General features: G+C 43.0%; 1 protein-coding gene across 1 annotated transcript in view; it reads right to left on the reverse strand.

The window, feature by feature from the left end:
- The window catches only part of si:ch73-206d17.1 (tyrosine-protein kinase STYK1), a 103500-nt gene that overhangs the window by 18101 nt on the left and 69645 nt on the right, over window positions 1–15754 (reverse strand). Inside the window, exon 6 of the mRNA XM_060852260.1 lies at window positions 9749–9832. Within this exon, the coding sequence (XP_060708243.1) occupies window positions 9749–9832 (84 nt within the window). The remainder of the gene's footprint in view (window positions 1–9748; window positions 9833–15754) is intronic.

Consider the following 15754-nt stretch of genomic DNA (forward strand, 5'->3'; position numbering starts at 1 on the left):
TGAATTCAGATTTCTCCAGTTTCCTCATTTCCCCTCCCCCCACCTTGTCTCAGTCGGTTCCCTCAACTCAGCACCGCCCTCCTAACCTGCAATCCTCTTCCTGACCTCTCCGCCCCCACCCCACTCTGGCCTATCACCCTCACCTTGACCTCCTTCCACCTATCCCACCTCCATCGCCCCTCCCCCTAGTCCCTCCTCCCTACCTTTTATCTTAGCCTGCTTGGCTCTCTCTCTTATTCCTGATGAAGGGCTTATGCTCGAAACGTCGAATTCTCTATTCCTGAGATGCTGCCTGGCTGCTCTGCTTTGACCAGCAACACATTTGCAGCTGCTCTTGATATCTAGGCTGCATTCGACCAAGAATGACATTAAGAAGCCTTATCAGAATGGAATTCAGTGGGAATCGAGAGGAATACTTTCTGCAAGTTGGAGACATACTGGACACAAAAGAAGATGGTTGCAGTCATTAGAAGTCAGTCACCTCACCTCCAGGACATCTCTTCATCCTTACAAGTAGGAACAGTTTCTCCACAGTCGTTGTGCTTATATCCCTCATTATTTTGAGCACCATATTTCCTTAATCTTATTCCCAGATTCTCTGATATGTCTTCACAGATGGTGTTCCTCATCAGTGGAACTAATGGCCTGATTTATTTTTCTTCCTTCTTTGCAAAATCATCATCTCCTTCATACAGCATGGTAGCCAAAAACAGACCTGCAGAGGCTGAAACTGTTCCCAATAGGAGGTTCAACATACCTCGTGGTTCTTGTACATCATGACCCTATTCATGAAGAATACAATATCCATGCTTTGTTAACACCTTTCTCCGCTGGTCTGGCCACCTTTACTTATTTATACACACCAAGGTCTCTCTGCTCTTGCAACCTTTATATATAAAATATTGGGAAAGCCAAGTAGAATTGTACCATTATCGCCCACTCCATAGAATCCCTACAGTGTGCAAGCAGGCCATTCAGCCCATCAAGTCTACACTGCCCTTCCAAAAAAACATCCCACCCAGACCCACCCATACCCTATATTTTCCATGGCCAATCCACCTAATCTGCATATCTTTGGATTGCCAACATTTCAATGACCTTCCAAAGATCTGCATTACCTTTCTCATTTATAATGCCTGCAAGTTCTGTATGATCCACAAACTTCAAAACTGCACCCTGTACACTTTGTAGATTAACACAGATCAGGAAAAGCAAGTGGCCCAACGCTGTTCGGCGGGGAATTCCACGCCTGCATTAATATGTCAAACAGTCAATTTCATGCCCTTGTTGTCACTGTCCTATGTTGTTCCATAAGCTACAACTTCTCATGTCTGTTGTGTAGCACTGTTAAATGCCTTTTTAAAATCCAGGTACACCACATCAACCACACTGCCCTCATCAGAACCTCAAAAAGCTCAAGCAAATTATTTCAACAGAACCTTTCCTTAAATTCATTTTAGCTTTTCTCAAATAATGCTTTTTTTGATAAGAGATTAACATGTTGACAGCTTCTGAGAATTTTCTCCTCTATTAGAATTAAACTGACTGATCTGTAATTTCAGGGTTTACATTCACACCCTTTTTTAAATATTAGGTTAATAGCAAGTTTCCAGAAGATTTGTAGCTCAGGTTTAGGTTCTGCATGTTGGTTTGCTCGCTGAGCTGGAAGGTTCGTTTTCAGATGTTTTGTCACCATAGTAGGTAACATCATCAGTGAGCCTCTGGATGTTTCTTCTGGCAGCTCATTGATGATGTTACCTAGTAGGGTGACAAAATGTTTGAAAATGAACTTTCCAGCTCAGCGAGCAAACCTACATCCTTAACAGGGTAATGTTTGCATCTTCAGCACCTTCCCAATTGCCAGGAAGAATGAACAGTTATAGCCATTGAATTGAAAATTGCAGAGGCAATCAGGATCTTTGGATGTGTCTCTTCCAGTCCTGGTGGCTGATCGACTTTAAATTCAGATAACCTGTCCATCACTTATTCCTCATGAAGTACAATCCCTTCCAGTGATCAAATTTTCTCCTCTTCATTGCCTAGGCAACACACAGTCTTCTTTCATAAAGACAAATCAAATTCATTTAAAGCTTCAATTGCACCTCTTATCTGTGTAGTATCTATCCTCTTTTTGGTGTCTAATGGACCTAAAGACGACCTTGGGATTTTCTTTTGCATTGGTTGCTAGTCTTTTCTCACACTTCCTCTCTGCCATTTTTGCTTATATTATCACATGCATGCTGAATCTTTGATATTTAGCCTGGCTCCCAATTGTACATTTTACACAACCTCTGTCATAAGCAGATGTTTCTTAATTTATTTAGTTTATTTTCTTTTGTCATCTGGGTTACTATTTCCTGACCTTTCCCTTTTAAGGTGGTATAGCTTGACTGCGCCTGAACGCATGCTTTTTATTTAATGTAGTAGTTCAGCTACTATTTTTCCTGTCAAACTTCAACATTATGTATTCAATTCAAATCCACTGTTGCTGGTCAAAGCACAGCAGGCCAGGCAGCATCTCAGGAATAGAGAATTTGATGTTTCGAGCATAAGCCCTTCATCAGGAATGATTCCTGATGAAGGGCTTATGCTCAAAACGTCGAATTCTCTATTCCTGAGATGCTGCCTGGCCTGTTGTGCTTTGACCAGCAACACATTTGCAGCTGTGATCTCCAGCATCTGCAGACCTCATTTTTTACTCAAATCCACTGTTACCTCACTGAGGATGATTTTTCCCTCAATTATTCAATCTTACTCTAGATTGTACCTTACTTTCTTCCATTATCAGTGCAAACGTTGTGATACAATAATCATGCTCCTTGAATGCTCCCCAGCTGACAGTTCAAACCATAGAATCCCTACACAGTGTGGAAGCAGGCCATTCAGTCCATCAAGTTCACACCAACTCTCCAAACAGTATCCCACCTCGACCCACCCTATATCCCAGTAATCCTGTATCTCCATGGGCTACTCCACCAAATCTGCACATCCGTGAATACCATCAGGTAATTTAGCATGGCCAATCCATTTAACCCTGCATATCTTTGGACTGTGCAAGGAACTGGAGCACCAGCAAGAAACCAATGCAGACAGTCACCCAAGGGTGGAACTGAAGCTGGGTCCCTGGTACTGTGAGGCAGAAGTGCTAACCACTGAGCTGCCCAAATCTATCCGGTCCACCTCTTTCACAAGAAAGAAGTCTAGCAGGGCCCCACATTCTCACAGGAGTGATAGAAAGATTTCCAGAACATCAAGAACTCGTTCCAACTTGTCCCACCCCTCTATCTTAATTATTTGAATATATACTGGGATAATAAAGTCTCCCAAAATAACTATAATTTTTGCATCCATCTCTAATGAGCTCAGATTTGATCCCGTTCTAGAGGTTACCTAGCCTTCACCTCATTTTTCGCCCCTTCCTTCACCTATTCCTCTCTCTCACCTTCAGCTTTCTCCTCAATGTCTTGATACCGCACACTGCTCACATGCATCTTCACCCCTACAACTCACCTGGTATCCACTATAAACAGAAGTTGAGAGACCTGTAACATTTGAAAGTTTTGGAAAAACGCAAACATTGCTTGAAGGTAACTTAAAAACCCAATCTTATTTGAAAGAGACAAATCTGTCAAAATAAACATGCTCACATTCTCAAAAATTCATTAGAATCTTTGAATACGGCCAGAAACTCAGCAAAGCTTTGAAACAGCTAAGAAAGATATCTGTATTCAACTTAAAGGAAAAAGTGAAAACAATGAGGACATTCCACACAATCACAACAGGATTGTAAATATTAAGCAATGCAAAAATTGCACTTTATCCGATGGATAAACAACTCTGATGGATTTGATTGTGCTTCCACTTTTACAATGCTGGCATTTCCCTGAACAGCTTGTTGGAAGTGACAAGCCAGCAAACATTTAATTTCTCAAATCAAATCCCGATGTTCACTCACTGTTGTAAAAGTCTATTTAACCTAAACTACAGCATTTCATATTAACTCAAAGTATGGAGTACACAATGATAATCTATGTTTCTTTTAAAATAAAACTCATTTTTTCATAGGGGTCCCATTTCCAAACCATAGTTTCCAATGTCTTTTTGTGGGATCAACATCACCTGACAAAATGTGCCCTCCAAAATAGCGGAAGGCCCAAATCTAAAGTGCCCACTTCCACCATGGTGCCAATAACATCACATGGGCTTCAAACATACCCCCCAGTCACATGCTGATGGAACTTGGCAAAGCAGGAATGATTGATGCAGGTAAGAATCCTTGGATCAAGTCCTGGCTGCCAATTTTTAAACCTCACTGATGGGAATATCCAGGCTAGAAACTTTGTTTATTAAGCTGCAAGAACAAAGAGCAACTCTTCTTAAGACTAATTATATCTCAGCATAGGAAGACTTTGGCTGTGTGGTAATATATAAATGGATAGCACCTTTTCAATTGGTGGAGATAGTGCTGCTTTGAGCCTACATGTTCAGAAACCCTGCCGATATCTGTAAAATAAGGAGGTTTTTAAAATCCCTTTTTCAATCAATATTCAGTCCCATTGACAAATACTCCTTTGTTCAAACGTGTCATCACTGTAAGCCTTTAGGTGGCACTAAGTCACAGTAAAAGGTCACACTATTCAATATGAACATCAAGTCTTCCCAGCAGAAAAATAGGAGATGAGAGGCACAACTCAATCGTTGAGAATGTGCAGTTTAGGTGAGGCAGCCATGGTAAAAACCCCGTGTGGGTCACAAGAATGGGTTTGGGGGTTGGATCTGGGTAGAATGCTTTTCAGAGGGTCAGTGCTGACCCAGGAGGCTGAATTGTCTCTTTCTGCACTTTATAGATTAGATTAAATTTCCTACAGTGTGGAAACAGGCCCTTCGGCCCAACAAGTGCACACCAACCCTCCGAAGAGCAACCCACCCAGACCCATTCCCCTACAGTTATCCCTGACTAATGCACCTAACTCAATGGGCAATTTAGCATGGCCAATTCACCTGACTTGCACATCTTTGGACTGTGAGAGGAAACTGGAGCATCCAGAGGAAACCCACACAGACACAGGGAGAATGTGCAAATTCCATACAGTCAGTCAGTCACCTGAAGGTGGAATCAAACCCATTAATGCCACACAACGCCATTATAATAATATAATTATAATTCTTAAATCATTTACAGCCAATATGCTAAAAAGCAGAATATTGTTTTGTGAACCTTGAACTTCTAGTTTAGGCTTCAAATGATAGTCTAACGCCCCCTAGATGCCTGTGAATGGGCACTACTGGCTTGGGACAGACATTTATATTAGACTTGCCTACCAATATTTTTACTGTGAAATATGACTTTTCACGTTCTAGTATGTAAAATTATAGAAGCATAGTAGAACACAGCCTTTTGTTAAAGTTCATCCTTCACATGTGGGTGATATTGACTGGGCTAGGACTTATTGCCTTTCCATAATGCCCTCAAGATGGCAGTGATGAGCTGCCTTCTTGATGTCCATCTGGTGTAGATGCACCCACAGCATTGTTAGGGAGGGAGTTCCAGAAATTTGATCAAGAATCTGAAAATGCGAGTACTGTCTCTTGGAGAGAAAAGGCTTCACTCAAACCCATGTTAGCTTTTTTTTGGTCTACAACTTTGCAAGTTCTCAACTTGTAACAGTACTATTGCTTTTTTAGGTGTATTTTCTCCTGGTTTTCTTTTTATGAAGACAGGTCGAGACAGTGATATGTTCCAGGCTAATAAAATAAACTTGGAATTTTGGGGTTTTTTTTAAGCAAAATATTGGAACAATAGAAGCATGACTGGGTGGAGTCAGGCTCCCACAGAACCAGGCTTTTAGTTTTGTTTTCAGCAGTTGTTGGGGCTTTGGAAGCTTATTGTGGAAGCTGCTACATCTGTTCCAGCTAAAAGCTTGGGTTCTCTTTCTGCTGCCAGAATCACTTGTGAGACAATCTGTTTTACTGACTTTATCTTTACCAAGGCTGTATTTATGGGATGTTACTATATTGGAACAGTTGCTGTTTAGTGGTTAAATAATCCATTATTCTGTTTAAGTTTTCCAATGAAGTTATATCAATTCTTTCGTCTGTATTCTTACCCTGCAGTTATATCCTTACCCTGCAGTTATATCCTTACCCTGCAGTTAACATACAGTGGGTTTTGGTTCAAGCCAAACAGTGTGACCAATCAATATCTGGAAGACAGCACTTTACACTTGCCTTTAAATAAAAAGATAAAAGTCAGGGTCTAGCCTATCTCCTTGCAGGGTGTTTGAATTGGTCTTTGCAAGGTTTGTGAAGGTTTGTAGCTCAGGTTGAGGTTTAGAGTGTAGGTTTGCTCGCTGAGCTGTAGGTTTGATATCCAGACGTTTCATTACCTGGCTAGGTAACATCATCAGTGGTGACCTCCAAGTGAAGCGAAGCTGTTGTCTCCTGCTTTCTATTTCTATCTTTCTCCTGGATGGGGTTCCTGGGGTTTTTGGTGATGTCATTTCCTGTTCGTTTTCTGAGGGGTTGATAGATGGCATCTAGATCTATGTGTTTGTTTATGGCGTTGTGGTTGGAGTGCCAGACCTCTAGGAATTCTCTGGCATGTCTTTGCTTAGCCTGTCCTAGGATAGATGTGTTGTCCCAGTCGAAATGGTGTTTTTTTTTCCCTCAGTGTGTAGGGCTACGAGGGAGAGGGGGTCGTGTCTTTTTGTGGTTAACTGGTGTTGGTGTATCCTGGTGGCTAACTTTCTTCCTGTTTGTCCTACGTAGTGTTTGTGGCAATTCTTGCATGGAACTTTGTAGATGACGTTGGTTTTGTCCATGGATTGCACTGGGTCTTAAGTTTGTTCGTTTTTGTTTGAGTGTGTTGGTGGGTTTGTGTACTACTAGGATTCCGAGGGGTCTTCGTAGTCTGGCTGTCATTTCTGAAACTTCTTTGATATATAGTAAGGTGGTTAGGGTTTCTGGCTGTGTTTGGCAGCCTGGCACTCTAACCACAACGCCATAAACAAACACACCGATCTATATACCATCTATCAACCCCTCAGAAAGCAAACAGGAAATGACATCACCACAAAACCCCAGGAACCCCATCCAGGACAAACATATAAATAGAAAGCAGGAGACAACAGCTTCACTTCACTTGGAGGTCACCACTGATGATGTTACCTAGCCAGGTAATGAAACGTCTGGATATCAATCCTACAGCTCAGCGAGCAAACCTACACTCTAAATTCATCTATAACACACTACAAGGGGTGTCCAATACCTTTTCCATGTGCTCTATAGAATCAGCTTCAGCATTTCTTCAGGTAGCTCCCAGTGAAGACATATCTCAGCCCGCTGCTTAATCTTCTCAAATAGATTCAGAATCTATTATTATTATGCCTCACCCAGGAAAAGAAAAATGATTTATTTTAGTGTTCTTTGTGCACCCACTAGGCATCTCAAAGACCTTTACAACCAACTTTTTAGGTTGCAATTACTGTTATAGAATCATAGAAATGTACAGCACAGAAACAGACCCTTCGGTCCAACCCGTCCATGCTGACCAGGTATCCCAACCTATCTAGTCCTATCTGCCAGCACCCAGCCCATATCCCTCCAAACCCTTCCTATTCATATACCCATCCAAATGCCTTTTAAATGTTGCAATTGTACCAGCCTCCACCACATCCTCTGGCAGCTCATTCCATACACGTACCACCCTCTGCGTGAAAAGTTGCCTCTTAGGTCTCTTTTATATCTTTCCCCTCTCACCCTAAACCTATGTCCTCTAGTTCTGGACTCCCCGACCCAGGGAAAAGACTTTGCCTATTTATCCTGTGTATGTCCCTCATGATTTTCTAAACTTCTATAAGGTCACCCCTCGGTCTCCGACGCTCCAGGGAAAACATCCCTAGCCTACTCAGCCTCACCCTATATGTCAAATCCTGCAACCCTGGAAACATCCTTGGAAATCTTTTCTGAACCCTTTCAAGTTTCACAACATCTTTCCGATAGGAAGGAGACTAGCATTGTACGCAATATTCCAACAGTAGCCTAACCAATGTCCTGTACAGCAGCAACATGACCTCCCAACTGCTGTACTCAATACTCTGACCAATAAAGGAAAGCATACCAAACATCTTCTTCACTATCCTATCTACCTGCAACTCCATTTTCAAGGAATTATGAACCTGCACTCCAAGGTCTATGTTCAGCAACCCTCCCTAGGACCTTACCATTACGTGTACTGTTATACTGTAATAGTAAGGAAACTGCTATATAAGGAGAGGCAGCAGCCAATTTATACACAGCAAACTCACATAAGTAACCATGTAATAATGACCAGATAATCTGTTTGCTATGATGTGGATTGAAGGGTAAATATTAATCTGAACGCTGGGAAGCAAGTTCCCTTCTCCTTTGAATCCAGAGGATCTTCTACATTCAACTAACGGGAGCAGATGATTTCAGTTTAACACCTCGTCCAAAGCACACCATCTCCGGTAGTGCAGCAATGCCTCAGTACTGCACAGAAACATCGGTCTTGTCTTTAAACTTGGCTCAGTGATTAGCACTGCTGCCTAACAGAACCAGGTACCTGGGTTCAATTCTAACCTCTGGCAACTGTCCGTGTGGAGTTTACACATTCTCCTTGTGTCTGTGTGGGTTTCCTCCAGGTGGTCTGGCTTCCTCCTACAGTTCAAAGATGTGCAGGTTAGGTGGATTGGCCATGCTAAATTGTGTACAGTGTCCAAGGATGTGTAGGTTAGGTGGATTAACCATTGGAAATGCAATGTTACATGGACAGGATAGGGGAGTGATTTTGGGTGGGATGCTCTTCAGAGGGTCAGTGTGGGGGAAATGGCCTGTTTCCACACTGTAGGAATTTCATGATTCTAGATTCAAACAGAGTGTGTTAAGTACTTAACCACAGCTGACAATTGCTGGGAAGCAATTATTTCCACCCCACCCCATGCCTCAGGAACATGAAAACCTCTATTCCATCCAACATCTAACCTTCCCTAATTTAAGAAAGAAAAACTTTCCCAAATTCTCTCCCACCTCTGGGGAAACCACCTCAGCAGTCTTTCTAAGGTGTTCACGGCTTTGCTGTGGTACTCAGAATCATAAATCATCCCTGTGTAGAAGGAAGCCATTCAGCCCATATTAAGAACTGCCCAAAATTCTCAAATTCTCCTTATGAAAAGGGAAACAGAACAGCACAAAGAAGCGAATATAAATTATTTCAATGCAGGGTGGTACATCTTGGCAAATCAGTTAGTTGCATCACTTGGGTTAAGTATTGGCACGAATCTATGTTTGGTGAGAAATCTATCACCTCCAATAATATTTCAGAGTCATATGTTTGACCTGAAACGTTATCTCTTGTTCTTTCTTTACTGAATATTACCAACCTTTTGTGCTTTTATTTCAGATTTCCAGTAGCCAAAATAAAGCTTCCTCCGAAGTTACAATTCGTTAACTTGTCCCAATGTCAATTTGTGTGAAAATGTTTTACTTGAGTAAGGCTATAGTTTTCCAGAATTAATGGGAGTCTATTTGTGCAACTTTTGGAAAGTTCTGTTGTAGTGAGATGATCAAAAGGAAACTTACCCAAAACTGCTTGATTGTCACTATATATATCTTTAATAGTGATTCACTGCAGCTTCAATAATGAAAATAAAGGCTAAATATGCATCATAGATCTGACCATCATCTTTGGTGCACCCAAGTTAAAGCAGTATTTCCAGCATAAACTTACCAATCCACACGCTACTTGCTTTGCAATGCTGTACATACTTTTCTCTGTAAGATTCAGCACTACTTCCCCAGATTCAGCTGCAGTCTATTGAGACATAAAGAACAGGTATTAGGATAACAAACTGATTATTCCAGGTAAACTCAACGAATGCAAACATCGAACCCCAACATTATACAACAAATTGCAGCCTTATTCCATCACTGGAAAACAAAAGGTGCAAAGAATTAGAATTAAATTGTATTGTCAAGTGTACAGAAGTACATGAGAATGGGGAAACAAAACACCATCTCAAAACACCACCCTTGGCTCCTAGGTTCAAAATCAAGTCCGAATTAGAACAGAACATTCATTGTGGAATCTTAATGTCTCTTATTTTGAACTTATCATTGACCAGAGATCAAACCAGACCGGCTACTTAAAATACTGTCATAACAAGAGCAGGGAAGAGGCTGAGAAACTCATCTCTTGTCTTCAATAAGCTTGTCCCAATCTACAAAGCTCACAGCAGGTCTATGATGGACTTCCCCCCACTTGTTGGAGCTGCAGGTATCAGTCACAGCTTAGTAGTATTCACAACAGACAGTCCACTTTACCAGCACCTTAAAACATTCATTCCCTCCTCTCCTAATGCACTGTGGTAGCAGCATCTACCATCCACAAAATGAACCATAACAACTCACCAAGACTCCTCAAAGTTTCTTCAAAACTCACGACCTCTACCATCCACAGTCAGCAGATACATGGGAACACCACCTCCTGCAAGTTCCTCTCTGGAATATCTTAGGAAACCTGACTGGAAAGGAAACTCGTTTATTGTTGAACATCAAAATAGAGCCCCTTCTTGTGACATATATGGGATATTTACCATCCCAATACAGACAGTTCTGCAGAGCCATCCCGGAATCTGTTTCATATAGCCCTCCATATTCAATGACCTTCACAAGGAGATTCAATAGTTAATCCCCATGGGCCTTGTAAGAAAGTTATCACCCTCTCCAAGCAACTCACCATCTGACTTGGAAATATATCACCATTCCTTCATTTACATGAAGTCAAAATCCTGAACCTTCTTCCCTATAGCATTGTGGGTAACCCTACACCCCAAAGGACTGCCATGTTCTCTTTTTGAGCTGTGGTATGGGAACAGAATATCATTTTTTGCCTTATTTGTAAACAAATATTCCTACCCTGTTCCTTAATATGGCCAGAAGTCACAGGACAAAGTGAGGACTGCAGATGCTGGAGATCAGAGCTGAAAATGTGTTGCTGGATGACTGTATTGGCACTGCCTCGTGCTCCCACAAGGAGGATGAACAGTTCATCCACTTTACTAAACACCTTCCACCCCGACCTCAAATTTACCTGGACCGTCTCAGACTCCTCCCTCCCCTTCCTAGACCTTTCCATTTCTATCTCGGGTGACCGAATCAACACGGACATTTACTATAAACCGACTGATTCCCACAGCTACCTAGACTACACCTCCTCCCACCCTGCCCCCTGTAAAAACATCATCCCATATTCCCAATTCTTTCATCTCCGCCGCATCTGCTCTCAGGAGGACCAGTTCCAATACCGTACAACCCAGATGGTCTCCTTCTTCAAAGACCGCAATTTCCCCCCAGACGTGATCGACGATGCCCTCCACCGCATCTCCTCCACTTTCCGCTCCTCCGCCCTTGAGCCCCACCCCTCCAATCGCCACCAGGACAGAACCCCACTGGTCCTCACCTACCACCCCACCAACCTCCATATACAGCGTATCATCCGTCATCATTTCCGCCATCTCCAAGCGGACCCCACCACCAGAGATATATTTCCTTCCCCTCACCTATCAGCGTTCCGAAAAGACCAGTCCATTCGGGACTCCCTCGTTAGGTCCACACACCCCCACTAACCCAACCTCCACTCCCGGCACCTTCCCCTGCAACTGCAAGAAATGCAAAACTTGCGCCCACACCTCACCCCTCACTTCCCTCCAAGGCCCCAAGGGATCTTCGAGATCCGCCACAAATTCCCCTGCACCTCCACACACATCATTTACTGCATTCGCTACACCCGATGTGGCCTCCTCTATATTGGGGAGACAGGCCGCCTACTTGCGGAACGTTTAGAGAACACCTCTGGGACACCCAGACCAACCAACCCAACCACCCCGTGGCTCAACACTTCAACTTCCCCTCCCACTCCACCAAGGACATGCAGGTCCTTGGACTCCTCCATCGCCAGATCATAGCAACACAACAGCTGAAGGAAGAGCGCCTCATCTTCCGCCAAGGAATGCTCCAATCACAAGGGATGAACTCAGATTTCTCAAGTTTCCTCATTTCCCCTCCCCCCACCTTGTCTCAGTCAAATCCTTTGAACTCAGCACCGCCCTCCTAACCTGCAATCTTCTTCCTGACCTCTCCGCCCCCACCCCCTCTCCGGCCTATCACCCTCACCTTGACCTCCTTCCACCTATCGCATTTCCAACACCCCTCCCCCAAGTCCCTCCTCCCTACCTTTTATCTTAGCCTGCTGGACACACTTTCCTCATTCCTGAAGAAGGGCTTATGCCCGAATGTCGAATCTCCTGCTCTTTGGATGCTGCCTGACCTGCTGCGCTTTTCCAGCAACACATTTTCAGAAGTCACAGGACACCAGGTAATAGTCCAACAGGTTTCTTTGAATTTACAAACTTTTGAAGTGCTGCTTCTTCAGGTGAAGGGAAATGAAGTCACTTTACCTGTGAAAGCTTGTGATTTCAAATAAACCTGTTGGACTATAACCTGGTGTCCTGCGACTTCTGACTTTGTTGATTCCAGTTCAACATAGGCACCTCCACATCATTCCTCTAATATGGTGTGTATATCCTCAAAAGGGTGTGTTATCTCTTGCTATTTCACTGACCATACAACAGAGACCACCACTACAGTTGTTAAAGGATCTGTAACCAGGGGGCAGAGATTTTGGCTTTGAAGTAGCAGGTTTAGAAAGGAGGGTTTTTTTCATCTAGAGGATGATGTGCATCTGGAACTCTCAGCCTGAAAGGGTGAATTGGCAGACACCACCGTAACATTTAAGATTACCAATGCCAAACTAAATTCAACTTGAAGAAATGCAAGGTATGCACTTGAACAGGACAAACAAGGCGAGGAAATACATGATGAACAGTTGGACACTCAGAAGGACAGAGAATCAGAGGGACCTTGGTGTGCATGTCTATCAGTCCCTTAAGGTATCAGGACAAAATGGTTAAAATGGTTAGGGATGGCATATGGAATACTTGCCTTTATGAGTTGAGGCACAGAGTTTAACAGCAGGGAGGTGCTGCTGCAGTTGTGTAATAATGTCGAGTAGGCCACAGCTGGAGTGTTGTATGCAATTCTGCAACACATTGCAGGAGGGGTGTGATTGCACTAGAGAGGGTACAGAGGAGATTTCCCAGGATATTGCCTGGACTGGAGAGTTTCAGTTAAGGAGAGGGATTGGACAGACAGGGTTGCTTTTCTTTGTGCAGAGGAAAGGGGACATGATAACTTTATACAAGTCATGAAGGGCATAGATAGGAGAGGCAGGAGGAGACTCCCATTGGTGGAGGGATCAATGGCCAGGAGGACAGATTTAAGGGAAAGCTGCAGAGGTTTAGAGGAGATGTGTGGAAAAACTTTTTCACTCAGTTGGGGCTGGGAATCTGAATCTCACTCCCTGTGAGGATAATAGATTCAAAACCCTTCACAACACTTTAGAAATACTTAGATATACTGGCAATGCTAAGGCATATAGAGTATGGAAGAGTGCTGAAAAACTATAGTTAGGTGGCTGTTTTTGGCAGGCGTTGATATGATGGGCCAATAGGGTCTTTTTTTTTTAAAGTGCTGTAGACCTGCATGACTATGACAAACTACTTGGAGTTGCACATGAAGTTCCACAATCTACAGGGCAAAGACCAAGGTCAACCTGTTGTGCTGAATATCCAATTCTGTGGTAAAAATGTCAATCGTCTGAGGTTCCACAAAATGGCTGCTTGAGTTTAATCCAGACAAATGTCACATGATACATTTATACCAGTGCATTTGGAGGAGGGGGTGTGTTTAAGAGAGATGGATAAGGCAAATTTTTCACACAAATTGGGGTGAGTGGAGGTGGTGGTGGAAGCAGACACAATAGCAGCATTCAAGGAACACCTGGATAAATACATGAATAGGAAAGGAGTAGAGATACAAATCCTGTAAGTGACGACAGCTTTAGGGCGAAATGTTTTGGTGCAGCTGAGAGAGTCAAAAAGTCTCTTCCTGTGCTGTATTGTTCTTTGTTCATTCAGAGCAATTCAGAAAATCGGGAACATTTCTAGCAAGTTGTCTCTGATCTCTCCTGAAGAAGGGCTCATGCCCGAAACGTCGACTCTTCTACTCCTTGGATGCTGCCTGACCTGCTTTTCCAGCAACATATTTTCAGCTCTGATCTCTCTTTGACTCCAACGCTCAGTTAGGCCAACAATGACGTTTTAAATGCAAGGGAATGTGGGGCAAATCGATCCTCATAATTTAACCCTTTTAGTCCCTAGAATTCCAGGTGAATCTCCTGAAGTCAATTGGTCTGTACTGAGATGCAGTGAGGCCTGAGCAATGCTTCATAAAACTGGCACTTATTCTTGAGGGGGCTGAAATACAAGGTTAAGATCAAGATTCCATTAGTTTACTATAAAACTCTTTCTAATTACATCCTTGCCTTTAGCAGTTTGTAGACACGAACACGACAATCAAGTCTGTCCCCATTTAAAAAATAATCCAGTTTCTCTTTCTTTCCTCTCATTTTGGTATACTGACTTCCATTTTGAGTTTGCCTATCCTTTTCAGGTGTAACCTCCTAGCTACAGAACTTTATACTTCATGTGGAGGAATAACAGGAACAAAGAAAATTACAGCACAGGAACAGACCCTTGAGCCCTCCAAGCCTGCGCTGATCCAGATCCTCTATCTAAACTTGTCACCTATTCCCTCAGGGTCTGTAGCCTTTTGGTCCCTGCCCACTCATGTATGCATCTAAGTGCATCTTGAATGACGCTATCGTGCCCGACTCTACCATCTCCACTGGCAACACTTTCCAGGCACCTACCACCCACTGCGTAAAGATCTTTCCAAGCATATCTCCCTTAAACTTTTCCTCCCCCACTTTGAACTCATGACCCCTAGTAATCGAGTCCTCCACTTTGGAAAAAAGCTTCTTGCTATCCACCCTGTTAATACCTCTCACAGTTTTGTAGGCCTCAATCAGGTCCTCCCTCAACCTCTGTCTTTTTCATGAAAATAATCCTAATTTCCTCAACCTCTCTTCATAGCTAGCACCCTCCATACCAGACAACATCCTGCTTAATCTCCTCTGCACCCTCTCCAAAGCATCCACATCCTTTTGGTAATGTGGTGACCAGAACTGTACGCAGTATTCCAAATGTGGCCAAACCAAAGTCCTATACATCTGTAACATAACCAGCCAACTCTTGTACTCAATAGCCTATCCGATAAAGCCCTGCCTGCCAACGTAGTTAACTCAGCCACATTAGGGAGATTTAAACAATCCTTGGATTAGCACATGAATGATGATGGGATAATGTGGGGGGTGAGCTTAGATTAGTTCACAGGTCGGCAGAACATTGAGGGCCGAAGGGCCTGTTCTGCACTGTATTGTTCTATGTTCTATGAAAGAATGCTGTATGCTTTCTTGACCACTCTATCAATCTGTGTTACTACCTTCAGGATACAATGCACCTGAACACCTAGATCTCTCTGTACATCAATTTTCCCCAGGACTTTTCCATTTACCATATAGTTCACTCTTGAAATGGATCTTCCAAAACACCACACATTTGCCCAGATTGAACTCCATCTGCCATTTCTTCACACAACTCTCCAATCTATCTATATTCTGCTGCATTCTCTCACAGTCCCCTTTGCTATCTGTTACTACACCAATCTTAGTGTCATCTGCAAACTTGCTAATCAGACCACCTATACCTTCCTCCAG

This window comes from Hemiscyllium ocellatum, chromosome 37 (genome assembly GCF_020745735.1).
Source record: "Hemiscyllium ocellatum isolate sHemOce1 chromosome 37, sHemOce1.pat.X.cur, whole genome shotgun sequence".
NCBI lineage: Eukaryota > Metazoa > Chordata > Chondrichthyes > Orectolobiformes > Hemiscylliidae > Hemiscyllium > Hemiscyllium ocellatum.